This window comes from Corylus avellana, chromosome 9, assembly GCF_965113065.1.
Source record: "Corylus avellana chromosome 9, dhCorAvel1.hap1.2, whole genome shotgun sequence".
Lineage (NCBI taxonomy): Eukaryota > Viridiplantae > Streptophyta > Magnoliopsida > Fagales > Betulaceae > Corylus > Corylus avellana.
The window spans coordinates 18,239,879-18,266,989 of NC_142498.1; the positions used below are offsets into that span (position 1 = coordinate 18,239,879).

General features: G+C 35.2%; 3 protein-coding genes across 6 annotated transcripts; 1 reads left to right on the forward strand and 2 right to left on the reverse strand.

Moving 5' to 3' along the window:
- The first annotated feature begins 859 nt into the window (after positions 1 to 859).
- On the forward strand, positions 860 to 12,101 carry LOC132189855 (putative glycosyltransferase). Of its 2 annotated transcripts, XM_059604670.2 has the most exons (16): positions 860 to 1,390; positions 2,067 to 2,177; positions 2,367 to 2,422; positions 2,804 to 2,946; positions 3,834 to 4,031; positions 4,128 to 4,327; positions 4,912 to 5,011; positions 5,116 to 5,670; positions 6,079 to 6,201; positions 7,123 to 7,203; positions 7,276 to 7,607; positions 7,733 to 7,990; positions 9,328 to 9,412; positions 9,527 to 9,737; positions 11,276 to 11,441; positions 11,524 to 12,101. In XM_059604670.2, exons 1-16 carry the CDS (start codon positions 1,242 to 1,244, stop codon positions 11,660 to 11,662), a joined length of 2,907 nt encoding a protein of 968 aa, XP_059460653.2. In that variant the 5' UTR covers positions 860 to 1,241; the 3' UTR covers positions 11,663 to 12,101. The 2 variants fall into 2 exon arrangements, with proteins under 2 accessions (XP_059460653.2, XP_059460654.2); XM_059604671.2 differs by lacking the exon at positions 2,804 to 2,946 and having other exon boundaries at positions 1,301 to 1,390; positions 11,524 to 12,099.
- Positions 12,102 to 13,311: 1,210 nt separating this feature from the next.
- LOC132190315 (small ribosomal subunit protein eS6) lies at positions 13,312 to 15,796 on the reverse strand. Its single transcript, XM_059605267.2, has 6 exons — positions 15,699 to 15,796; positions 15,551 to 15,615; positions 14,496 to 14,553; positions 14,312 to 14,420; positions 13,904 to 14,176; positions 13,312 to 13,722 (listed from the first exon to the last, which is right to left on the reverse strand). The coding sequence occupies exons 1-6, from the start codon at positions 15,702 to 15,704 to the stop codon at positions 13,484 to 13,486; spliced, it is 750 nt and encodes a 249-aa protein (XP_059461250.1). The 5' UTR covers positions 15,705 to 15,796; the 3' UTR covers positions 13,312 to 13,483.
- Positions 15,797 to 22,388: 6,592 nt separating this feature from the next.
- On the reverse strand, positions 22,389 to 26,614 carry LOC148583896 (serine/threonine-protein kinase SAPK2-like). 3 transcript variants are annotated; one of them, XM_088519350.1, is made up of 9 exons: positions 26,060 to 26,614; positions 25,863 to 25,937; positions 25,078 to 25,179; positions 24,828 to 24,881; positions 24,624 to 24,716; positions 24,452 to 24,544; positions 24,258 to 24,362; positions 24,015 to 24,113; positions 22,718 to 23,291 (listed from the first exon to the last, which is right to left on the reverse strand). In XM_088519350.1, exons 1-9 carry the CDS (start codon positions 26,177 to 26,179, stop codon positions 23,019 to 23,021), a joined length of 1,014 nt encoding a protein of 337 aa, XP_088375476.1. In that variant the 5' UTR covers positions 26,180 to 26,614; the 3' UTR covers positions 22,718 to 23,018. The 3 variants fall into 3 exon arrangements, with proteins under 3 accessions (XP_088375475.1, XP_088375476.1, XP_088375477.1); XM_088519351.1 differs by lacking the exon at positions 26,060 to 26,614 and having other exon boundaries at positions 24,624 to 24,733; positions 25,058 to 25,179; XM_088519349.1 differs by lacking the exons at positions 24,828 to 24,881; positions 25,078 to 25,179; positions 25,863 to 25,937; positions 26,060 to 26,614 and adding an exon at positions 22,389 to 22,581 and having other exon boundaries at positions 22,985 to 23,291; positions 24,624 to 24,806.
- Positions 26,615 to 27,111: the final 497 nt, after the last annotated feature.

Sequence of the window (27,111 nt, forward strand, 5' to 3'; positions counted from 1 at the left end):
TATGATAGCTGGAATCCGCTTTTGTAATGGAGACATTCAAATCCAGTTGCAAGTCCAAATGTGGTGTCCTCTGCGCCTTCATTGTCAAGTACTTCCCTTGTCAGACATCACAATGGTGTTTCGCTTTAGTGGCTCTGGTGCGCCTTCATTGTCAAGTACTTCCCTTGTCAGACATCACAATGGTGTTTCGCTTTAGTGGCTCTGGTGCAGGAAGAAGGATCCTCTTCATTTCATTATCATTTTCATTTTAAATGAAATGGAGGGGATCCATTTAGTTAAAACAAGAGGGTATTTTTGTTCAAAACTTGTCCAAAATATTTGGTTTTGACAAAAACATTATCTTGTTTTAACTAAATGAATCCCCTCTATTTCAATGGATCCAGGTCCTGGTGCTGCATCTTCAAGTGCACCCTTTTTTGTTGTCGTTGTCAAGTTGGCTTAGTGTTGCAATAAATATTGTCTAAGACAGATTTCTTACTACCTGGGCCGAACCATTCTTTTCGCATATTTCTTGTTTTTGTTTTCGGCTATGGGTTGTTGTATTGCAAAACCCATTTACTTGAGAAAACTGGGCAACTTAATAGAATGGGGTTGCAGAGCCCAGTTTTCTCAAATAAGTGGGTTTTGCAATCTCAGCTATTTGGAACCAGTGATTCTTTCAACTCTTTCCTCTAGGCTCTCTAAATTTTTATGATATTGGGGTAGCCTAAATGAACTCACTTGATATTGAACCATCCGGAATAGGTGGTGGAATATATAAAGAAAAGTGTTTGGGAAATAAATTTCGTAGAGCATAAGATTATATAGATATAAAAAAAGAAAAATCTTATGAAGTGGTTTCGTATTGCTGGCCAAAGTTTCAAATTCTCAAATTTACAGAGAGACTCTTATGATTGGTCGTGTGTAAAATGTCTTCGCTTTCATAAAGAAAATTAAAAGAGAAAAAGAGCCAGCCATCTCACGATTCTCACCGCACTCCGTAGCGCGCAGGCGTGAAATTTCTGCGCACACGCCACACGGTAGACCCGCGCACAAGAAACACGGTCGCACGCGCACGCAGTTGCAATTGCAAACTATCTAAAGCCCGCCTATCTGCCAACTTGCCGCGTTCTTTCCAAGCGATAAGCACACCTTCGAAAAAGACCGAACCACAATACTCAGAGAGAGAGAGAGAGAGAGAGAGAGAGAAACACCTTGTGATTCAACCGCATCTCATTTCTTCATCTCGCAAAAGGACAGCAATGGATAATTCTCAGGCCCAGGCGTTGAGGCCCAGAGATCGCAGAACTGACGCCCTCGGAGACCTTCAGGTCCTTCCCGATGAAACCCTCTGCGCTCTCTTGGAATACCTCACTCCTCGGGATCTCGCTCGCCTCGCTTGTGTCAGCAGGTTCAAACCTGTTCTCTAATCCGCATTTCTAGGTTTTTGTATTATAAATTATACACAGCTATTCCAATACTGAAAGATTCGGGCTTTACACATTTCTATCATTTCTTAATTCCTCATTGATAGCTATACTCGTGCTTTGAATTTGATTTTTGCCGCTAAGAACAATAAATCGATTTTGGAATGGAGCGAGAGCCAGTGACACCAATTTTCTCGCGATGTTTTTATGAATATGCCTCAGATTAGGTAGTAGTGCAATTCCGTCATGAATTTAGTTCCATAGCTTATGAAATTTGTATCCATATATAGTCTGTAAAGAAGTGTTGAACAGATTCTTAACCACATAAAAGCAAAATTTCTCTCCTGAGTCCTATTGAACCAATTTATGCCGGCAATGCCCCAATGTATGTGTGCTAAAACATATTAACTTCAGAGTCCTTTAATTCATTTGTTGACTCATGACTCCCAGTTTAGGTTCATGCGTTTTAAAATAACAACAGAGATCCTATCAACGTCATAAGTTTCATTTTAAATAGTGAATTTTGCTGGAAGAAATTGTTCATCTAGTTGTATGTATTATTAATTTATTATCTTAAAAGAAAGGCGAAGGAAGTTTAGGAGGCAGATTTCCATTCTTCCTACTATAATTCTGTATCTTTTGTTTCTTTCTGATATGCAGTGTGATGTACATACTATGCAATGAAGAACCATTGTGGATGAGTCTATGCTTTAAAAGACTAAATGGCCCGCTTCAGTACAAAGGGTCATGGAAGAAAACAGCTCGTCATTTGTATGTTTCACAATTCATGCTATAATTTTGCTGAGTATCAGGGGTATTTGCTGGGATTTGAAACTAGGTTTATTCTTTTTGTGGTGTAACTAATTCCTTTTATTCTTGGGATTTTCATGAGCTATAAAATTTATAATTGGAATTTTTTGTTATATGTATTATGAATGGTTGTTGTCCTTTTGGATGCAGGGAGCAGCCTCTCAATGAATATGAAGAACCCTGCAGAAAACCACTGCATTTTGATGGTAACTTGTTTCTTGCCATAGTATCTTTGGTATTCCTTCTTTCCTATGTTGTTGATCCTGTTTAGAAATCCAACTTTTTAAGCAGACATCATTTGATGCATTATCTCTCAAATAAAATGTTATAGGTTAGGAAATTTATCAAACTTGTATCCATTGACTTTTCAAAGTGGACCATATTTTGGAACATCCCAAAATGGAATAAAAGATCGACTATATGGGGTGGAGTATTATTTAACAACTATTCCAGGGGTTCATTTTTTCGTCATGATATTGATATTTTATGTTGAGAAACTTTTTCTGAAGTCACCATAACAATATTTTTCACTTTACAAAAAAAAAAAACAAAAATCTCTGAAGGTCATGTTTATAACCTTCCTGCAGGGTTCAGCTCTATGTTCTTGTACAGAAGATTATACAGGAGCCATACCACATTGAACGGATTTTCTTTTGATAATGGTACTGTGGAAAGAAAGAAGGACCTTACTTTAGAAGAGTTTTATCAGCAGTATGATGGGAAGAAACCGGTAAAGTGATAATGGTTCATATCCATTTAATTAGATTTTCTTTTGAGACCGTTGTCTTTCAAATCATTATGTATGAACATATTCCTCATTTAGATCTATCATGTCATCCTTTGGCCCACTTTTCTCTTTATTCCTTTTACCCCTTTTTTGTAATCATTTCACAGTAAACTCATTTGCGACTTTTATTATTTATATGGATCTATATTTGTGCACTTGATTTATAGTTTTTATGTTGCTGAAGGGACAAGTTTTTCTCTGAAAGAATTGGCCACCATTGCCACCAGACTTTTACCATCTTTCCTACCAATACCACACTGGCCACCAAGACTAACTGTCCCTGCCGCTGGAGCCATTGCCCACCTCTGCACAACCACTAGCACTGCAAATTCCGTCAGTTAGATGCTATCTCTGCCTTTATTGTGCCAACACTATCATCACCACTATATTGCTGCCACCTCCTACTTGGCACACTCTGTCGCCACCTTGCCAACTACATTTGCAGTATAGCCACCACCCAAAAACCTCTGCTAGTTGAATGACTATTACTCTTTTGTCTACTTCCACCACACGACTTCTCTTATAACCACAGATACAGACATCACAAATTCCACTCTGTGTGTTCTGGCTACATCTGATTTTAAACATGTTTATGTACTCACCTATCATGCCAGTCTTATTTAGAATTTCCAGACCTACTGACCATTCTTTCTTCTTTTTCATGATTAAAAAGAAAAAGGAAACACTAGAGGAAATCATGATTTTACCAACATATTCTGGCCTGTTGTCTGCACTAGACATTTCTTCATTAATTCAGTTGGCAAGTTGTGAATCATATCTAGTATATTGTTTATTTTATTCACATGGATTGTTGTTGACACGTGTACCAGCTTTTGCTTACTGGACTGACGGACACTTGGCCGGCAAGGCATACATGGATGCTTGACCAGTTGTTGCTGAACTATGGAGACACAGCTTTCAGAATTTCTCAAAGGAGTTCGCAAAAAATCTTGATGAAATTTAAAGATTATGTCTCATACATGAAACTTCAGCATGATGAGGATCCACTATATATATTTGATGACAAGGTGCTCTATTTTTGCAAAATTATCACTACTCTTTTATGCTGTTTTCCGTTAATTGTTTCTTTTGAAATTTTAAAATTATTCTTACTTTTTTTGCAGTTTGGGGAAGTTGCACCTGGTTTGTTGAAGGATTACAATGTCCCTCATCTATTTCAAGAAGACTTTTTTGATGTCTTAGAACGAGATCAGCGACCACCATTTAGATGGCTTATAATTGGGCCAGAGAGGTCTGGTGCCTCTTGGCATGTTGATCCTGCTCTTACCAGTGCCTGGAATACCCTTCTATGTGGTCGTAAAAGGTAAATCCCTTAATAACAGTGTGTATCTGTGCATTCATTCTACCCAAATTAATTCATGGTTTTTAAATGCAACCTATTGTCTTTTGCAGCCTATGCCTGTATATACTTGGTAATTGATGAAACTGTGTGCTGTTTGTTTTTGGAAGTCCAGATTACTACACTAATAATTACTCAACAGCTCTAGATTAGATTTTTTTTATTTTTTTCATGAATCAATGTAGGGGAAAAGGAAAATTCATGGGAATTTTAAGCATGTTGATGTGCTCCCACATTCAGGAAATAAAAGCCCATTGAATCTGATGCATGCTTGAGGTTCTCTTCAATGTGGGAGTTGATGGATTTTAAGTCATCTCATTCCTAGATTATAAGTATAATACAACCTAAGCAAGAGGTGGCTACTTTTTATTTGCTTAATTTTGGGAATATCATCAAACCCGTTCAATCATTAATTGGGGGTCTGCCTTTATGATTTTTCTGCCATGGATCATTTGTATCTCATACTATTGGCTGCATAAGATCTATCACGCTTTGTATTGCTTTACTGTGATTGAAATAACTTGCTAGGAGCAATGTCAATCATGTAGGTGGGCATTTTATCCACCAGGAAGAGTGCCCCTGGGAGCCACAGTACATGTAAATGAAGAAGATGGTGATGTCAATGTTGAGACTCCATCATCGCTGCAGGTATTTAATGCAGAAATTGTGGTACTTCATAATCATTCTTATATTCTGTAGCATCTGGTTAATTTACCTTTATCAGATATTTTTGCTTTTCTTGTTGTGTATAGTGGTGGCTAGATTTTTATCCACTACTTGCTGATGAAGACAAGCCAGTAGAGTGTACCCAACTACCTGGGGAGACAATTTTCGTTCCGAGTGGATGGTGGCATTGTGTCTTGAATCTGGAAACAACTATTGCTGTGACACAAAATTTTGTGAATTCCAAAAACTTTGAATTTGCATGTTTGGATATGGCCCCTGGTTATCGCCATAAGGGAGTTTGCCGTGCTGGATTGCTTGCTCTTGAACAAGGCAGTTTTGAGGATGCAGATGATAGTTTCAATTACCCAGACCTGGCTAGGAAAGATAAGAGGGCCAGAATTCAGAAACCTGGAGATGGTCCAAATCATGAAAAAACTACCAACGGTGCCTCTAGAAGATATAATATGTGGAAACAAGGTTTTTCATATGATATAAATTTCTTATCCATGTTTTTAGATAAAGAGAAAGACCACTACATTCATCCATGGAGCGCAGGCAACTGCATGGGACAACGAGAAATGAGAGACTGGTTATCCAAGCTTTGGGTTGGAAAACCAGGATTGAGAGAACTAATATGGAAGGTAATACTTTTCCTTGTTAGCTTATTCTTTATGTCCATCAAGTTGAAGTGAAAATTATTAAATACGGAAGCTAGTAGCAGTATTCAATAAAGATATTCCCATACTTTATGCCATAGGTTATCAACCTCTTTACAAGACAAATAATTGATATTTTTTGCTTAGGGTAATTATGACCAATGAGGCAGTTTGTTTCCGAGGAGATCCTCTTTGAGGCGTAACCTCTTTACACATCTTTCATGCCTCTTATATATTCGAGTTCATTAACACAGTTTGCTATGCGCCTTTGTGATTTTACAAGTTTTTTCTGCTAGATTACTTTTTAGGAATTTGCCTTGTTGCTGAAATGAAGTGCCTGTTATTGTTTCTTCTCATCTCTATTGCTTCATATTTTGCTATGATATGTCTTAGGGAGCATGTCTCGCACTAAATGCGGACAAATGGTTAGAATGCCTGGCAGAAATTTGTGCCTTCCACAATTTGCCTTCTCCTACAGATGATGAGAGGCTTCCTGTTGGCACGGGTAGCAATCCTGTAAGTTGGTTTATCTATTTTTTAATTAATCATGGTTCTCAAAAGATACACATATTAATTTGTTACATTTTAACTTGCTGCTTCTATTTTGAGGTGTATTATTTCATGATGTTGTAAAAAATATGGGAAATCAATTCAACGACATCCTGGACCAATTCTTTTTAGTAAGAGATAAATCCATGAAGTTCATTGGATGCTGTGACAAATTAATTTTTTGGATAGCACAGAAGCAAGAAAGAACATAATAAAATAAGCCAGTCACACAGGACATTGTAGTTGATCAAAGTCAGCTAAAAAAGAAATTTAAGCTGTGGGACAAAACAATGTGCCAAGTCCCATTAGGAGAGAATCACGACGTCAGTTAACACCCCAAATCCAAAGAGAAAAAGAAAACTGGAGGCCCCACTGACTTGACTTCACTTTGAATGTGTTTTTGGGACCAACTAGCACAATTGGGGCTCATGACAGTCAGTGCTTTGAATCAGGTTGAGAATCTGATATCTGTTTGGCATGTGCCACCAGATGATTGATAAATTTGATACTTAGCAATAAACAAAGGAATGATCAGCTAGCAATAAACAATTCTTGGCATTTGATTGTTTCTATCAACAAAGTAGAGGAGGTCATGACACATCAACATTGAATGAAGATGATGCTTCTGTGGCAAGTAGTTTGGTTGTTGGTTATGTGTAAGCCACAATGAACTAGGTGTGTTAACGTTAAGAATAAATGAGACCTAAATTACTTGGGTGCATTTTTTGAAGCTTCTTCATTATATGTCCTTGTTGAATTTAGGTGGCTATACACTGGTATAACATGACAAAATTGTATTATACAACACTAAATCAACTTATAATTCAGTTTTGGGGCCAAAGAAGTTATGTTCTGACTCTGGTAATATGCTGTTAATTTTCTCAACAGGTTTATCTCATGGAAAACACTGTAATCAAAATTTTTGTTGAAGGAGGGCTGGAAGCTTCAATTTATGGTTTAGGCACCGAGGTATGATCTTACTTATACTTTTGAATGATAACATCTTTTACACAAACCTAATATTTTACTGCATGTTAACAGCTTGAGTTTTACAATCTATTATGTAAAGTCAACTCCCCTCTGAAGAATCACATTCCTGATGTTTTGGCAAGTGGGATTCTTTACCTTGAAAATGGGTCTTATAAAGTTGTTTCTTGGGATGGAAAAGGAGTTCCTGATGTGATTGCTGAGAGCAATCTGAGTCCAGAAAATTGCAAAGTAGATGAATATCCTTTTGGTGTATGGAGCAAGAAACAATTAGAATACAGAAAAGCTGCGATTTCAATACATGAATCAATTGGTCCGGCAGGATGCACTAGTATATGGCCATACATCATAATAAAACGATGCAAAGGGAAGATTTTTGCTCAATTGTAAGTTACTAAGTGAAAATAGTTTCTCTTTCTAATTGAAATGCCACAAACTTTTGGATTTTAGGATATGCTAAAAGTAGCACTATTCAATAACGGGCCTTGACTTCATTATATTCTCTTTGCAGGAGAGATAGTCTGTCATGGGAAGATACACTAAGCTTAGCTTCTTTTTTGGGAGAGCAGCTCCGTAACCTTCATCTCTTGCCCCTTCCACCTTTTAATCATTCAATTTTTTCAGATATTGAGCTGAAATTGCAATTGCCCTTTACTAATGGTTGTATGGAGGCTGTTCCCATTAACTCAAAAATTTCAGCCGAATGGGAAATTTTCATCAGAACTTTAATGAGGAAGAAGAAGGATGTATCAAGTCGCTTGTCTAAATGGTATGCCTATGTCTTTCATATAAGAACATCTACCTGCAATTGTTAGCAAAAAATAAAGAAGATATACCAAAAGTGTGAGGCATAGATGGTTGTAGCTTTTATCTTGTGTCCGACACCCAGTGCCTGTGTTGGAGACTGAGACTGCTGAGTGTGTTCAGTTTTTGGAGATTGTCATGTTGGGCAGTAGACACACTTCCACTGTAATTTTTATTATGATACTCATTAGTACCCATCTGTATATCTTCTTTAAAATGTATATGCTGAGATCATAGACACAAAACTCCCCCAAATATATTAATGAGGTACACCTTTGCCTGTGGAGCTTTTGTGCAAAGAAAAAAAAAATCGATTTCAATTATGCTTCCAAATGTTTGTGTTTCTGAAAACTGATTTTAAAATTTCTTGACAAAAACCCTTTGTGTGTGTGCATAGGCTAATTTACTCTTTTTTGGGGGGCTTATATATTTATGTTTTGTGCATGCTTGTAGAAAAATCATAGAAAGTACATTGAGCAATAAATATTGTTCACTAATAATCTAACAAAAAGGCATCTTTGCTTTTCGACATTTATTGCAGAAAATAAAGATGGGCACATCTTGTTGAAAAGTGTCTGACATACCAATTGTCCTTAAGAAGTGTCCTATATATTATAGCTTTTAATTGAGCAAGTTTGCTCAGTTCTGGTCATTATATCCGTATGTTCTTGATGGTAATTAGTCTAACTTAGTGGATTCTCTACGAAAAGGTTCGATAACTGGATACCTTCTTGCTGTAGGAGTCTTCAGTTATATCTTGAGATTTTGCTAGTCAAGGCATTGGCTTTTTGTGCTTGATAGTAACAGCCTGAATGTTGTTACATGTCTGAATATCCTAATTAGTGCTTTATCAGGTTGTGGCTGTGAAAATTGCATGGGTTTGTAAAATTTTGAGTGCTTAATTAAAGGGATACTGTGTTTCAACCAAATTCATAGGTAAAGTAGTGCTTTGATAGGTGACCTTATATTTGGCATACCTACTTTTTATTTCTTTCAATCAAATATATCTAGGGCAAAAACCTGAGATTTTTCTAGTATCTTTTCTTGTTAGTCTATGGTTGTGCATATAACAATGCATCATATTGTTCCCTGATCTGCAAGAGACTTATTCTGTACTGCTGAAGATCTAGTTTTACTTGCAACTTGATATCTGTTTCTTGAATCCTTGTGAAATTTCTTAGATGGTGATGATAATGATGGTTTATATATTGGCATGAAAATTGAGCTGCATTTGTGCATTTTATAAATGAAATCATAGAGTTTAATGTGAGACCTCTGATATACTTTTGTTGCACATTGTAGGGGCAATCCGATTCCTAACACACTGATAGAGAAAGTTGATGAATACATCCCAGATGATTTTGCGAAGTTGCTTAATGTATTTGAGGTCTCTTGCCCATCCTACCAATTTGATTCATTATTACAGAACATTTTTTATCAACATGTCCTTTGATAGATTAGTCTCTATTTGTGACTAACACAGTCTTCTATTTGACTTCAGGGTGAAAATGGCCTAAATAAAGTTTGTAAACCTTGCTCTTGGATACACTCAGATATTATGGATGATAATATTCACATGGAATCAAGGTTGGTTAGTTTGTTCTTGAGTGAAAATGCCAAAGATGATGACTCTATGAATGGCTGTGATGAAGGTGGAAAGGGAAAATCATGGTGCCCTAGCCACATTCTTGATTTCAGTGATCTTTCGTTAGGTTAGTGCTTTCATTTACTCAATTAGACTTCCATGTATTGGATATGCACTTGTTCTAGTGATTGTTTAGGCTTCTTTAATCATGATTAGCATAGAGCTGAGTATGGACCTGATGACATGACAGATTTTGATTCAATTCGATAAAAATGTTTATGGGAAATCTTAGAAATATATGATAATTGGGTCAAATAAAGATTCTATTTTTGCATGACAATGTCGGGCAGGGTACATACTGGGGGAAAAGGGAATATAAACTTTTAAATATTGTAGCCTACTGCTCAAATCTTAACCGCAGTCTGCTGGCTGCTTTTACTTCAGACAGTTTCTGACCTATTTCTGGGACATTCTTCAGTTATCTCGATGTATATTCCATAGAAGTATTGTGTAATGTACATATACCCTGTGCATGTCTGTATATTTGTGTAAATATTTTTGCTCGTTTCGCTGACACTCAGCTCTCTATATCTGGTTCTTTTATGTGATTCAATTAATTTTGATTATGAGACCTTAATTAGGTTTAATGCTAATCTTTAATAGTGTTCTTGGACTGTTAATTGTTTTTTGTATTGTTTTTCATTAGTATTCAGACTATGTACACTTTTTTCATCCTTTTCTATTCACTAAAACTTATGGTTTTTTTAAATGTTTTCATGGATTTTTTTTTATTTTAAAAATAGTGTTTGTGCAAATTTCCAATATATAAATATGATTTAATTTCTTGCTAAACAGTACGGTGGGGTGGTATGACATGAATTACTTCAATTTCATGTTTACTGTATATACTTGGATTTATTTTTCATTATTTCCTAGTTCTTCGTTATGATTACTTTTTGTATGAGTTTCAATATGTGGGTTGTATGTGGTTCTTAACTGTTACTTTATTTCTTTTTTCTGAAACTGTATGCTTCTTCATGAAAATTGAGGCTTCATATTTTAAGTTCTTTTAGGTCTCTTAGATTCTTTTTTTACGAACCAATCTTTTACCATACAGATTTGTTTTACATAGATGATAGTATTCAATTCTCATGCATTTTTGAGTCGTAATATGTGAAAATGTTAACCCTGCTAGTCTTCCCCCTCTTTCACCCTTTCGTTCTCCCCCTAGATCTGCTTGTGCTAAATGATCCTAGCATTTCATTATTCATGGTAGACAAAGTCATCTGATTAAAAGAAACAATACAGAGATTTTGTATTGGTTTAGACACCAATGGCCTAAACTGGTTTTCCAATTATTGTCGGCTAAGCTGTTGGCCACATGAGCAACTTCTGCGGTAGGATATGTATAGTATGCTACTACCTTATGACACAAATAGAACATAGCTACAGTACAAGACTACAGGCTGCTTTATAGCATGACTTACAAATTTAGTTTGTCTTGTATGCTTTGATATATTTGTGTTCATAGGATAATGTGAGTGCAAAATATTGTCAAAAGTATGAACCATAAATAGGGAACAAAGTAAGATATTTCTAGAGTCATGGGGTTATGAAGCATGACTTACGTATTGGTGTCAAACTGATTCATTATTCTTTGTGCAGGAGATCCTATTTTTGATTTGATCCCCATATATTTAGACATATTTAGAGGCGACCAGAGGCTCCTTAAGCAATTTTTAGAAAGCTATAAACTTCCTTTCATAAAAATGCCACAGCATGAATCAGAGGAGGGTGGTGAGAAAGTTGGACGACTTTCATACCTTGCCATGTAAGTAAATGGTCTCTCTATGTATTTGAACAACGCCATATTTTCAGTGGTGGGATTCATTTGGATGTTTTCTTGGGCATAGGTGCTATTGTATTTTGCATGACGAGAATATTTTGGGAGCCATCTTCGACATATGGAATGAACTCAGAACGGCAAAGTCGTGGGAAGAAGTTGAGCTGGCAGTATGGGGAGAGTTAAATAATTACAAAGGCTTTCCCTGATCGTTGTCTGCAACTCTAAACTTTGGATGCCATGTCTCTGCTAAATTTATGTCATTTCTAATACGCATAGAAAATTCGGGCACAGCAATATGCTAGAGTTTATAATGTAATGGGTCTCATTCAATCCTCATTTTCAACAAAGAAAGTAATTAGAAAGAAAAAGAAAAAAAAAAAAAAAGACTTGTATTTCATAATAATGTATTTATTCATTGAGTCGCTTATAGAGTTGTTAAAGACACAAGAAAGAAAGGAAGAAAAAAAGACGTATATTTCATAATAATGTATTTATTCCTTCAGTCGCTTATAGAGTTGTAAAATTGTCTTTATTGCAACCATAACTGGTTTGATTGAAATTTTAATCGACAGAAAGGGTGTGTCCTAATTCCTTCTTGATAAAGCGTGTCATTGAAGTGAAAAAAATTATATTTCAGTGTTTCAATCCTCGTGATTTACCTCATTTCGACTATAAACTTCAGTTTTAAAATTTTTTATTTTAATTCCTGAGCTTTATGTTAGTTTCAATTTAATACTTTCATTCACTTTTTTGCCAGACAAATAACAAAAAAAAAATTATACCCCTAAGAAGTTTTCTTTTTGGGTCTGGGTAGGGCCAGTTAAAAAAAAAAAAAAAAAAAAAAAAGAAGCAATTTTTAATGCAAATTTTTTCTGAAACTTTTCTTTTTTCCTTTCGTGCTTGTGTTTCTATTTATTTATTTGCCTTTTTGTTAAGTTAGGAGGTGATGGCCTTGCCGAAACACTGCATAAGGCATTTATTTATTTTAAATTTCTTTTATCTTAGTAGCAAAACTGTATTAAAACGTCATTTCTATTATTACGTCTGTCTTGTATTAGAATTGATCTAAAGCTCGAGTCTTAAAAGAAGAAGATATATACACGCACAACTTTTTAAAATTATTCCTTGTGGTTTTAAATTTATTTGAGAGAAATCTGGTATGTTTGGTGAGATTATTGAGGTCTTGTGTGTTCTTTTGGTTGGTATTTGCGATGCTTTGTGATTGGAGTGGTCCCGATAAATTTTGCTCAGTTTTCATTAATTAAAATTTTATTTCGTTAACTATTGGAGTGGTGCCCGATATTTCCTACCATAATCAGCGTAATTCTAAGCATGATAATCGCCTAATTAACGTATTGTTATTTTAGATAAATGTTAGTACCTCCCTTTAATTTTTAAGGTCTAAATGCCATGATACGGATACCTAGTAATTTTGCCTACTCTTAACTTCAATCTGTCCCCGATACCTAGTAATAATAGCTGCTTCATTGAAGTGACACCGTTCTGCAAGATTGCTTTCTGATCTCTATTTCGGAGGTCCATGAGACCTTTTATGAAACTCAATATCTGAGTTGACGCTCAGCTGTTGACTAGATAATAGCATTATTCCTATACACAAAAGTAAATATCATTGAACGTAATCATCGAGTTAAGGCTCACAACAATTTCAAGCCCAGTGAAGATCATGCCGGACAATAGGGCGGTTAACAGCCCGAGAGAACTTCTTGCCGGGTTAAGGTTCACTCTCAACAATGTAAATTCAAGTGAAGATGGGAAAAACAGGAGATGGACATAACTATAACCTAGTGTTTAAAATAGAAAAATAAGATTAAAGAACTAAATCACGATGCAACAATTAAAAAACAATCCAATATAAGAAACCATAAATATGTCAGCGACATCAATTGAAAAGCAAAGCATTAAAGATGCTTCTAACAAAGCAATCATAAAAGTATTTCAGAATACTAGAAAATTTCAATGATATCCATCTTATAACCAAAATTTAATGTCTTTGCGAGAGCGTGGACCTATGCTGCAATAGATGGCTTAGATGCAGCAGAGAGCCTGGACCTTTTCTTGGCTAAGCTCTCACTACGACGATCTCTTTGCTCCTTCAGCCTTGAGGCAAGGAGCTTCTGGTACTCAGCAGCCTCCGACTTGGCCTTAGCAATTCTCTTCTTCTTGTCTGCAATTCTTGCACGCTTCCTCTGCAAGGTCAATGGAGTGACCAACCTCTGAATCTTGGGAGCTTTACTTACTTTCTTCCCTGCCAATCGCAGAAGCAGAGCATTGAGTTTAACAATTATAGAAAACATACAGCTGATAATTATAGCAACTGTATTACAAATTGAACCTTCTCAATCCATTTTAAAAGCCTTAACAAGCAGGGAAAAATATTCACAAGCTCTTCTGCCCAATGAATTCAATACTGAAATTAGGAAGCTTACCAGCTTTGTTGGTAAAAGATCTACGGTAAGTGTTCACATACTTGCGAACATCATCCTCCTTTGAGAGATTGAAAAGTTTACGGATCTTTGACGCCCTCTTCGGACCTCTCATTCTTGGTTTCTCAGTGTCAGTCAGACCAGGAAGATCATGATCACCCTTCTTCACAATAACCAAGTTCAGAACAGAAAGATCTGGGCTGACGATGCATCCACGCACAGACTTCCTCCTACGCTCTCCATTGCGCCTACCATACCCACGGAAGCAAGGAGTTCCTGGCCAGAAAAATTTAAATAGTCCTTATCACTGTTCTCTGAGACAATCTAACATGTGTCCTAGCAAAATGCGTTTAATGACTATTTAAATTTTAGTAAAAATAGTAAGCACTGAAAACAGAAATTTTGGCCAACCTCTCCGAAGCAAGAGACGGACACGGCCTGGAGTTAACACTCCCTGCTTCATGGGGAATCCTTGCTTGTCACAGCCTCCCATGATTTTGAAAACATAGCCCTTAAATTCCTGTCAAACAAACGTTTTGAGAAATTTAGAAGACTCAATAGGATTTGGGAAATGCAGAACATTGTCAGTGCATACCTCTCCAAGAGAATCTCCATTGACTTCCTGTGAAATCCTCTTGTCAAAAAATGCCCGTCTAAAAGGTCAAAGAAAGAGAACAGAATATCCTCAGGTATCATAAAGAGAAACATTAGTTAAAAGGAATTTGCTATTTTAATTGACTGTAATCTAGTGATATTCCACTCGTTACAAAATTTGACATTTGGCCACAAGGCTAACTTAAGAAGTTGTCAATCCAAGCAAATCATTGCCTACAAGTTTAGAAAACGCCATATCAATCAAACATAAAGCATGGTAAATAAAAGTTGGGCTGCTTACAACAGATGCTTCAAACCAAAGATTTCTCTACTAGTTAGTAAAATTTGTGAACAACTCTTAATGAATGACACTAAACTCATTAGTCTCTTTCTATAATCAAACAAATTAAATATTAAAGAAAAAATACCACAGGAACCACTCAAGCACATTGGGGGAGTGTAGAGTGCTCATCTTATAAAGGTACATAAATAATCAAGTCATTAAATGTTTTCAGCACCTTTTTTTTTTCAAAGTAATATAAGATCTACTAATAATTCAAATTTTTCATCAAAATATTTGCAAAGGAAAATACTATATATTTGCCTGCAAAATCTTCATAGTTATGCTTACTGTTAACATTAATTAAGCTCATACTTCAATCCCAAGAATTAATAGTGATATGCAATTATATACACAAGACCCCAAATTTCAATAGACGCAGGCTTGCATATTCCTGTGTTTATACCCATACAAGAATGTCTGTCATATTATGCGAGAACAATCAAATGTGCCCAAGCCTATGAACTTTATGAGACAGCCAAACTTCTCCATACTATTGTACTGTCTGGTTTATTTATATCATGATAACGTAAGGTTAGATCCAACTGGGCCAAAATTGTCTGATTCATAGGATTCAACAATTGAAAGAAACAGATTCATCTTTAGCGTGAAAACTATGATCAAATAGAAACCCAAGTTAACATGTAAACAAAAGATTTAATTTTTTGTAAATGTGTGTTTGTGTGTGCGTGAGCGAGAGCGAGAGAGGAACTAACAGCTTCTGGTCATCGTCGATTTCCAGCTTCTTTTGGCATCCCGTAGTCGGGTTTGCGATGTTGAACTGCAAAACCACAAAGAACGCCAGATTCAGTGAGAGAGAGAAAGAGAGAGAAGAGAGAGAGATTTAGGCGTTGAGATAGAAACCTTCATGATGAGAGCTTGAGTCGCTGAGGCCGGGTCGAGCAGAGGCGCCGCTTCTCTTTGCTGCAAATGAAGATACAAAGAGGTGTACTCCTTTTAGGGTTTTGTAGGATGTCGATTTATTGATTTTTTTATTTTTTATTTTTTCCTTGGACCAATGTGGCCAATGCCCACGGAGTCCGGCTGCAGCTTAGATGGGCCCAGCCCATCGAACGGATTAAGTTCAGCACTATGAAGCCCAGTGGGAATTTTGGTTTCAGAATTACCATATGAGAATAACTAGTCAGGTCTTGTATAAAGTATGTATTTTCTACCCTCCAATAAAAACCGACACCTAAATTTTTTTCACAAATAACCAAAAGCATGTCCACACACGATCAAACCAGTCCAATTCAAAAGAAACCCTTCTGTTTTTCGATTGAATGCATCAACTCATTGGACAGCAGTGAAGACATTAAGTAGTAATAACTTTAAAAGCATACCAGCTTGTTAAATAGACCGCTTCTAACCGTATTTTTGGAATAATTCTTATATCTTGTTCTTTTTTTTCTTTGGTTAAAGATCAATAGTGGGAAAGACCCACATTTGTTCCATTTTTCCCACTCTCCCGCTTTGATTTTTTTCTTCTTTTTTTTTTTTTTAAATGCATAATCTCATTCAAGAAAAACAACGGCCACCCTCAACTTTCGTTTGAAGCGATTGGGTCTTTGCTATCCATTTAAAATTGCAATCTTTTTGTTTTTTTTTTCTTTTGTCTACTGAAACAAGTTCTGTGAGCGTCCACTATATTTAGGCTAGAGACTAAAATTCTATGCTAAAACCAATTATTATCAATTTTTTTCCAAACCTTGTATAAATAAACTCACCGAATCTGGAACTAAGTCTGGAACAGAGATAGAGATGATCATCTTTAAGGCTATTAGATGCATATAGAATTAAGCATTGAAGGTGACCTTCGTTTCTCTTGGCTGTTGCAAGAGAGGGTTTCTCTTGAATCATGAGTGGGAGAGCGTTGATTGTGTGTGGACTTGCTCTATATTATTCGTGAGAAAAGTTGAGGTGTCATTTTTCTATTGAATGGTATAAAAAAAGGGTTTTACACCATATGATGGTAGGGGCTTTTTATATATATATATATACTTTAATTTTCAACTCAAGCACCTATCAAAATGAAACCTGACATTTTGTCATAGCCGTATCGTGCCGCTTCAGCTCTATGTTGTATTAAAAACTCTTTTACATTGCTCCCACATGCTATTTCTGATTCCTACTTCTTTAGGGTTTAGGGTATAAAATAATTTATATATAAAATAGAGCCAATGGACAAGCCTTTTTTCTAGACATGAGTAAACTTAATTATTTTTGCCCAAATATGCAAATTTAGCTATTTATATACTACAACACACAAAATATTCAAAAGATGGAGAGGGCCGGGACAAATACTGGGAGCTTCGGAGTGTAGACTCCAAAAGTACAGCCCTCCCTTAGATAGACTCTAGAACTCTCATAAAAAATAAAAAAATAATAAAAATAAAAACATCATATGCTTAAGAACACAACAATTTTTTGTGCGTGGGAGACTATATATCTCCCATGCACAAAAAAATAAAACTAAAAATTAAAAAAATATATTATTATTTGAACAATCCCTTATTCCCTTCCCACCAAGTTACCAAAAACATTAAGGGTAGGCAAATTAACCGTTTACTGCCTACTGACCGTCACCGACTGGCAACCAACTTTTGACGGCGAAATAAAAATATTATTTCGACGTCGATTCGGTTTGATAGGCGATAGAAATATTTTTTTTGTCAATTAAACTGAATTTTCAAGTGAAATTTGAATTTTATCCAGTAAGTTTCCTTACTCTTGTGTCCATTTCTAGGCTATTCTATGAGGGGTTTCAAGTTTTCTCTACACGGATCTTCCGTTTTCATTTGAGGTCGATGTCTACAATCTACCGTTGTATTCATTTTAGGCCGAATTCGTTTCAACATGAGGATATTGAAGGATTTCATAAATATTACTGACTAGCAAAACAGGTACCTAGCAGGTACTCGTTTATCATATGCATGTTTTTTTATAATAAAGTTTTAGATAATTCATGCATCTAATCTAAAACCTTATTATAAAAAAAAAAATATGCATAGAATAAACAGGTACCTGCCAAGCACCTGTTTTGCCAGCCTAGGCCGAATTTGAGGCTGATGTTTATAATCGGTATGCAAATTGGAGAACCAATTACGATGTTTTAAGTTATATCATGAATTGATAGTGCTCAAATTTAAGACATTTGCCTCAAATTGAGCCTAATATTTATGAAATCCTTCTAGATCCTCATGTTGAAACGAATACGGCAATAGATTGTAGACATCGGCCTTTAATGGAAACTGAAGATCCGCCTAAAATCCTGCTAGATCTTTTGCTAAAAGCAACCACAAACAGAAACAATAAAAATTAACCACCAATCAATACAAAAAATTTATATTGAAGAGTTAAAGAAGAGAATCGCATTAGAGTTGACGATTGGAATTCCCTGTTGAAATTCGGCCTCAAATAAAAATGGAAGATCCGCCTGAAATCATGCCAGATCCTCATTCTGAAAGCCAACACAAACAGGAACAATAGAAATTAACTACCAATAAATACAAAAAATATATATTGAAGAGTTAAAGAAGATAAAATAGAACCGCATTAGTGTTGACGACTGGAATTACCTGCTGAAATTCAGTCGGCGGCATATTGTCCAGCTGAATTCCAGCCATATCGGCATCGACTTCATATGGAAACAGAAGATTCACATCCGTGTCATTTTGAAATACCTGAAATCTCAACACATCCTAAAACATCAGATAATGACGGGAGGTTGATTTACACTATAGCTTGTTTCAACATCAAAGCTATCAATGTCAAAAAGTAAGTGGTCTTCAGGAAGCAAGTAGTCAACAAGAAACACATTTTCAAGAGGAAGCAGATTTTCACCAGCATGCTGGTTTGCCCGGGGAAGCTCGTTTTTCCCTCGCTTTCTTCTAAGTTGTGCATTTCTAGAAAAAATTGGAGAGTTCGAGTTTAGTGGTGGTTTTACAAACAAGTTATATAGCATGCATTTATCAATCGTTGAAGTAGGTTGAACTTCATGATGGATGAGAGCTTGAGTCGTTGAAGCCGGGTCTGAGCAGAGGCGCCACTTTGCAACAAATGAAGATGACAAAGAGGAAGTGTGTGCACTGCGTTTTAGTGTTTTGTAGGATACGCGAGTTTTTTTTTTTTATTTTTTTATTTTTTTATTTTTTTTTCTGGGACCAATGTGGCCAATGCCCAAGGCCCCAAACCATTACAAATGGAGTCCAACTGAAGCTTATTAGATGGGCCAAGCCCATCGAACGGATTATCCCTCAGTTGAGCACTATCAAGCCCAGTGGGAATTTTGGTTTCAGTAGTAATACATATTATATTTTCTCTCTTCTAATTTTTTGGATAATGCTAATATCATAATGACTTTCTTATCTAAAAAGGTAATACAAATACAGAAAATCTGAATTGTGGATGTGAATTCTTTTCTAAAAAGGTAGGATTCCACATTTCCTGTTGGCTTTTAGGTCGAAGAATGTTTTATTTCTATTAAATGGCAAGAATGCCCACATATATGTTTTTATTAATAAGGCGCTATATTTTTTCATGCTTGTTTTTATTTGAGTAAAGTTCATATACTCCTTAAACTATCACTTAATTGACAATGTTCACCCAAACTTTCAATTGTGACAATGTTCTCTCCAAACTACCGAAACATTGTTAGTGTTCCCCAGTGACGAAACTACCTTTAGTAAAATGAAAACAAAAAATACTAAAACTTTTAAGAAAAAAAAAAATCATTTTTTATAAGAACAAAATTAAAAAATTTCAATTTTTTTTTTTTATAATAAAAATTGAAAATTTTGTTTTTGTTTTTATTTTTATTTTTATTTTATAATTTTTTAAAATAAAAATTTCCTTTAAAAAAATGAAAATTTTTTGTTTTAAAAAATAAAATTTAAAATCATTTTTTAAAAATTAAAATTTCCATTTAAAAAAAATTAAAATTTTTTGTTTAAAAGTTTTTTTTTTAAATATTAATTAACTAATTAATTATTTTTTTCTCTCGAATTTATAGGTGTATTTTTGTTGTATTGGAAATATATAGGAACATTTTTTATCTTTTTGCTATTCTTGGGGTGGACATTGACAATGTTTTGGTAGTTTGGGGGGGAACGGAGCCATAGCTTGGGATAGGTAGGGGCCAAAGGCCAAAAATTTTAGTGGGTATGGGCCAATAGGGAAAAAAAAAATTACCTTATAATTTTTTTTTTTACCATATAAATATTTTTTTTCCTTTGATTGGGGGGCCATGCCCTACACCAGCCACCCCCAGTTCCGTCCATGTTTGAGGGGAACATTGTCATGATTAAAAAATTAGAAGAACATTGTCAATTGGGTGGTAGTTTGAAGGGTATGTGGACTTTACACTTTTTGTTTTAGTTGGATATTCTAACGGTGATATAAGAAAAGTTGGACTCTGAGATTTTTGTTATGATTATTTTTTAATACTACTTTTTGGGCTTGATTATGACCATTTGTAAAATTAGTGTACAAAAGTGATGAATTATTTTATTAAAAAAAAATGAAAATGAACATAAAATCTGTATATAAAAGTGATAAACTATTATCGCACAAAAAATTGAAAAATGAATAGATTTTATTTGGTTATAAATAAAAAAAAATAAAGAAACTAGATTAAATCGTATAGACAATTTATGTACTAAGAAATGAAAGAAAATCACCGTTTACATATAGTTTTCTTCCATGTCATTTTTAGTTTAATTTCCAAATAATTTTGTATCAAATAGCCTTATGCATTTTAAGAGAAAAAAAAAAAAAAAAGCTTAGGAGCAAACCAAATATATGAGACTCATATTCCTTAGAATTCTATCATATTCCTAATAATTTCAAATCGTAAAAATAGTCATATTCTTAAGGCAATTGTCAAGGTCAATTGAGATGCTACAGTAGACATACATAATAAGAATATGAGTATAGGAGTGATTGTACGTGATTCTATGGGAGAGGTGTTGGCTATCTTGCAATTTCCAAAAGGTAATATTATTGACCCAGTTGTAGCTAAATATGTTGTTGCTTTACAGGCAATTATTTTTGCTAAAGAGATGGGGTGGAATAAGGTGGAGCTAGAAGGAGATACGTTACAAGTAGTGCAGGCTTTACTGAAAGAGGGGCAAAATTGGTGTCGCTATGGTCAAGTAATTGACGATGCTTGAATTATGTTGCAATCTCTTATACAAAGTAGAGTCTCTCATGTTCGACGAGAAGTGAACGAAGCAGCTCATAAGCTTGCAAAGAGTGCACTCACAATTATGAAATAAGTTATTCATATAGAAGAAGCCCCTTAATATGCTTTTGATATTGTAATGGCTGAACGTATTGTTCAAAGTATTCATCAAATGATTGAACGGTTTTTTTTTTTTAAAAAAAAAAATCAGATATTTATAAGAATATAGATACCCAAAAAAAATGTTAGATTCTACCAACCAAACACCTTCAAAGACAGACCCGTGTATAGATCAAAGATTTTTTTTTTCTACGCAATAATGTTGTGGATGTCTACTATGATCATTTCGATGGATGGGTTTGGTTTTAAATGTGGTGAATGATAGTGACAAAATCGCCTTCAAAAATGATATTTAATTGTCCTTTTATGCTTGCTTCTGAGGCCAAATGGGGCACTTCTAAGGGTCTAGGCATTGCTGTATCTTTCAAAAATGGTCCCAAAAATTATAATGAGGGTGTCATCATCTTCTCTTCTCTGATCATTGGATCAAATTTTTTTTTTTTTTTGAGGAAATTGTTAGGGACAGGAGATCACGTGTCATGATATGAGTGTGTGCTAACAATCGCGGTGTTTTCTATATATTTTGTTAATTCAATTTACTAGTTTGAAATTGAAAAATATTATTTTATATTTTATAATTTTTCTTTCAATATATTCAGCGGACATGACATGTCGATAAATAATATCAATAGCATTTAGAGCCGAATATGTGTTTGGTTAATGATGTGCTTTTAAGTTATGGTGATGGGAGGCCATGGTTAAGATATTATAAACAACTTGAGAGTAGTGACAGCTCATGAAAAGGTGTTTAGATTTTTGTCTTTTGAGTTGCATATAAGAGATATGACATGTCTTTCTCCACCCCCAGCCACCAACCATGGAAGCTAACAAACAGCCGTTTATGGCCCCTCCACGTGGAATCCCAAAATTGAGTTTTGAAAAAGGCTAAAAAACTTTGCGCAAATTATTTTGGGGACCTTGGATTTACTCGCGATAGATTATTCTAGCAAAAGTCAAGAATTTTAAGTGAAACAAAGAAGATCTATTTTACTGTTAAGATTTTGATTTTATTGCATCTAATGGTATATATGGTAACCAATTATTTAAAAATTTGTGAGAAGCTTTTGCTCGAATTTGGAGCCAGGATAAGGAACGGAAAAAAAAAATGGCGAGAGCAGAACATAAATGTTAATATATCAACTCATTGATTCAAACCGAGTCTAACAAGAAACATGATCCTCTCAATTTTAAATGAACTAAAAAATATTTAATTAGATATATTTGAAAGATATTAGTCTTTTCACTTTTTAAAGATCCTAATTCGTCTAACGAGTGCTTGTTTTTCAATAATAAGCGCAAAACAGTTCAACAAACCTGACTTTAAGCCCTCAAATTCAATCATATTTTCAACCATGAAGTTGGATTAGGTAGATGACGCTGAAAGCTCCACCCTGTTCTAAAAACAGCACCAACCGGCAAAAAGTGTTCTAGTTTCCACTGGTGCAGCTACAACAACAATTAAACTTCGTATCAACAAAAAAGTTAAGCATGTCTTGATTCTAGAACTTTCTCTTTAGGAATTCTCAATTAGAAAACTAATTATATTAATAATAAAAAATGCAAGCTGGTATAAAAGCATATCTGGAGTGTCTGAATCATGCTCATACATCTCAACACGTATGGGATGAGGCCACCATTATAAAATTTCTCAAATCATTCAATGATATATCATTCCCCATAAAACAAAAGGATCTTTCAACGTCATTGCAACAAAGAAACAAAACTTAACAGAACATATTTTTATGAGAAAACTATGATGAAAAGCAAGTAATACAAGAGGTACATGAAGGGAATTTATCTGCCCAAATGGCAAAACAGAGGATACAACAGGGAACAGTGGAAACAATACCTCTGAAAGGCATCAATTATATTTACACTTCCACTCATAGTGGGCACACAAAATCACCACTCGTTTCTATATCTTCAAGATCTGCATCATCCAAGTCATCAAGATCCATGCTGCCTCCAAGGATAAGCCCACCACCTTTGGGGACCTCAAGAGTTTTCCTTGCCTCTTGGATAATCGATAATACTTCCTCAATGTTCTGGGATGGGTTATTTACATCATTGCTCTGCCAGCTTCCTCCTTCCATCAGTTCTACAGGCAAGTTCTTTAAGAACCATGGGTGATTTTTAATTTCTGGGATCGTTATTCTCTGCAAAGGGACAAGTATAGACCATGAAGAAAATGTTAAATCATCATTCATCACAAAAGCTTAAGTTAATAGAAAATGACAAATTTAATTATTTAATTACTACTTTAACGCTTCCCCTCATGTGTGGGACCAAACAACATGCGGAATTTTAATTGAAAATGGGGAATAAACCATAAAATCAAGATTCGAACTCAAGACCCCAGCTCCAATACTATGTAAAATTAGCATTCATCCCAAAAGCTTAATCTGATAAGAAATGGTAAATTTAATCCTTTAATTAAAAAATCCAAAATAAATACATAAATTAGCAAAGAGATGAGGTCGGGCTTACCATCCATCAAGAATAAATAACTGATCTGGGTATGAATTGACAGTCTCACCACAAAATTATTAGGTAGAAATATACAAAACTTCAACATTCATAAAAGACCATAAGGGGAGTAGTAGCCATTGAAACTTGAACATTCACAGACACTATAGATAAGAAAATCCCTGAACTTAGAAAGAATGTGCCATGTCTGCTTAGTGCTTTCATGAACAGGGTAACAACAATATTTGGGTATGAGGAATGTAGTCAGACCGTGATAAATCGATTCCGAGAGTTCAGATATTATGATCAAATTTAGTCAAATAAAATAAAGATAGGCTATCTGGTGGGTAAACCAAACCCTCTTGTAGCATTTGAGGAACAACATTTCAACACCAAATTGAAACCTCATTTACCTTTTCAGGGTTAGCCACAAATATCCGAGATAGAAGATGTCTACATTCCATGGAAATTCGGACGTAATCAGGAACTGCGTAGTGGACACTAAGTATCCGCTGCCAGAAGCCATAACATTCAAAATTAGGACTCCAAAACAGAAAAGAGAACCTCCACATTTGCACTATCTTTATCATAGTTGGGGTAGAAAAATAAGACGGGTGAAGGGTGGGAGATCAAAAAGTTTATACTACACTACTTACCCCAATTGTTTTTCTGAAGTTTCTTGGATCATCAGGATCTTCAAAGGGATAAGCCCCAACTAGCATCACAAATAAGGTGACACCACAGGACCAAACATCTGCAATCTATAGTTTATAAGGATTAGCTTTAGATAATAGGTGTCAAGCAAATAAAAAAGAAAGATGAAATTCCAAGAATAAGGAAAAATTATCACCTTTCCATCATATTCTTTCTTAGACAGGACCTCAGGTGCAATGTACGCTGGTGTCCCTACTGTAGACTTTGGTTGTGAATGCAACACAGATGACTACAATATGAGGTAAAATGTATTAGTAATCAAAGTCTAATGGACATAAGCACCTGATGTGGTTGGTGAACGTGTTTACCTTTGAATACCCAAAATCACATATTTTAACCCGGGGTGCTGTGCTGCCATCTAAGAGCGTATTTTCAAGTTTAAGATCTCTATGACAGATTTGCTGCAACACATGAATTTCTTTATGATACCCACTGTCAAATATCATAGATAAAGAAATAACAATTTGCATTGAAAGGTTACAATAACTCACAAAGAAGGGTTAACGATTTACCATAGAATGACAGTAACTGACCCCTGATATCAGTTGCTGAAAGAAAAACCTTGCCTGATACAAACAAACAAATAAAAAAGAAAGAAAGATACATTAGGAGTAATATTCAAACAAATTCTATTATGATTATTATGTACAATAGCTTCTAAAAATAAGATGGGACTTATTTCAAGCGTAAATTCATATTATATTGGAATGATTGGATCCTCATGGAACACCCAAAAAACCACCTATTTTTTTCATAGAATACCTCATCCTCACTAAATCTACCAGCATTGCATATCCTCTCAAAGAGTTCTCCTCCAGCAGCATATTCCATTACTATTGCTAAATGTGTTGGTGTTAGCAGGACCTGCAACAATCAGCACTGTAAGCTCTTCAAATATCACCATTATCCAGAAATGACCAAAATAAAGACTCCCCCTCCCCCCAAGAAAAATTTTCTGGTCCTGTTAATCTACTGTGCTTGTTGGCAATTTTTTTTTTTTTTTTTTTGGGTGGTAAGAAACAACTAAAATAATTCTTACTAATTAAAGCATAAAATGCTCCAAACAGGATAATTTGCACCTTCCCCCTACACCCAACAAACATTCTGATGAAACTTCGTCTAGGTTCCAGGCGCATTATCCACAAACATAATTCTCAAGTCCTAACCCCACATGTCAGTCCGGACAGGGAGACAAAAGCAGCAGCTTGTTTGATTATTGCTATTTATCATCTCATATTTCCTTTTAAATATTATCTTCAAGTATGTTGCAAGCTTCATTTATCACATAAGCACTCCAAATTTCTAGCTTAATTCAATATGCTTATACAATTTTCACACAGAGACTTATCCTATAAAGAAATTGTTATAGAATATTGATTGATGGCTAGAAACAGAGAGCACGGAGAATAGTCTTGGAAGCAAGAACAAGTAATCAGATATTGAGAAACGCCAAGTTTTGTTCTTCAAGTAAAAAATGAACACCCAAAACTACAAAGACTATTCCCTATTACTACGTTCAGAGAATACTAACATAATAGATTAGATACCTCTTTGAATCTAACAATATTGGGATGCTTCAATGATCTATGGTTCATGATTTCCCTTTGCACGTGTTCATCAATCTGGAACATTGAGAAAGCCACTCAATCAACCAGAAACAAAAAACCCACACTAAAAAAAATAACTAAATCAATAAAAATATCAAAAACAAAGGAATGAAAAGGTCAAGGAGAAAGAAGCACACCTTCTGGCCTCTCTCAATAAACTTAACAGCAAAGAGTTCTCTGGTCAACTTATCCTTAACCAGCTTGGCTACCCCAAAATTCCCAGACCCTATAGCCTTCAAAATCTCATACCGCTCCATAGTTTCAAAAAAACTCCAAAAGAAGACCACCCAAAGCAATCTCTCTATCTTCACCCTACGCCTCCCCGTTTACTCGACGAACAGGAAACCCAGAGCACCGATACGTTAACTTATCACAAGCTTCTTCGGGTGTTGCTCGTGGGTTCTCATCATTTAAGTCATTTAACACAAAACAAATCCCACAGATTGACTGCAGTGAACGATGAAGAGACAGTGAGAGAAAAAGATGGAGAGAGACAGAGACAGAGACAGAGATTTGACACGTGGAAAGTATGGTGAAGATCAGAAGGGAGAGGTCAGGCGGTGTGGGAGGGTAAAGAAAATTCTTTGCCCGAGACAGATAATAGATTGGCCACAGCCATGTTGACGACTGAGCATCATTGCTACACGCCAAAGTTGGCTGGCATGGATTTTGTGGAAGCCCCATTTATCTCCTGTAAAAAGGAAGCCATACCTCTTTTGTTTTCTTTTGAACTTTTTCCAAATTCGATGGTAAAAAGTTTTGACTCGATCTATTCTTCGCAAAATTTTAGCCGTTAATCTATCGTACATCCAATGGATCTATGAGGATCCTTAATGGTGAAGTTTTCCTTTCTGTGGGTCGGGCCCAAGTACTTGACTGAGTCGCATGCCGCACCTGCTCCTCTTACCAGATTTCAATATTATATAATTTGCTAAATTTGGTATGAAATTTGATTAGCTGGGTTTTGTGTAAAATCCTATTCCTTCAAAGTCCACTGTATAAGTATATGCGATTTATCTAAAAAATTTAAGTAGATAAAAAATAAAAAATATAATTATTTAATTAATATTTTAATACCATTATTTAGTGTGAGTTCAAACTCTTTAAGCGAAACTCAACATTACAATATATAATTAAAATGAAAAATAAATTGATGAAGACAATATTCGTTCTGCTGAGCAAATGTGTT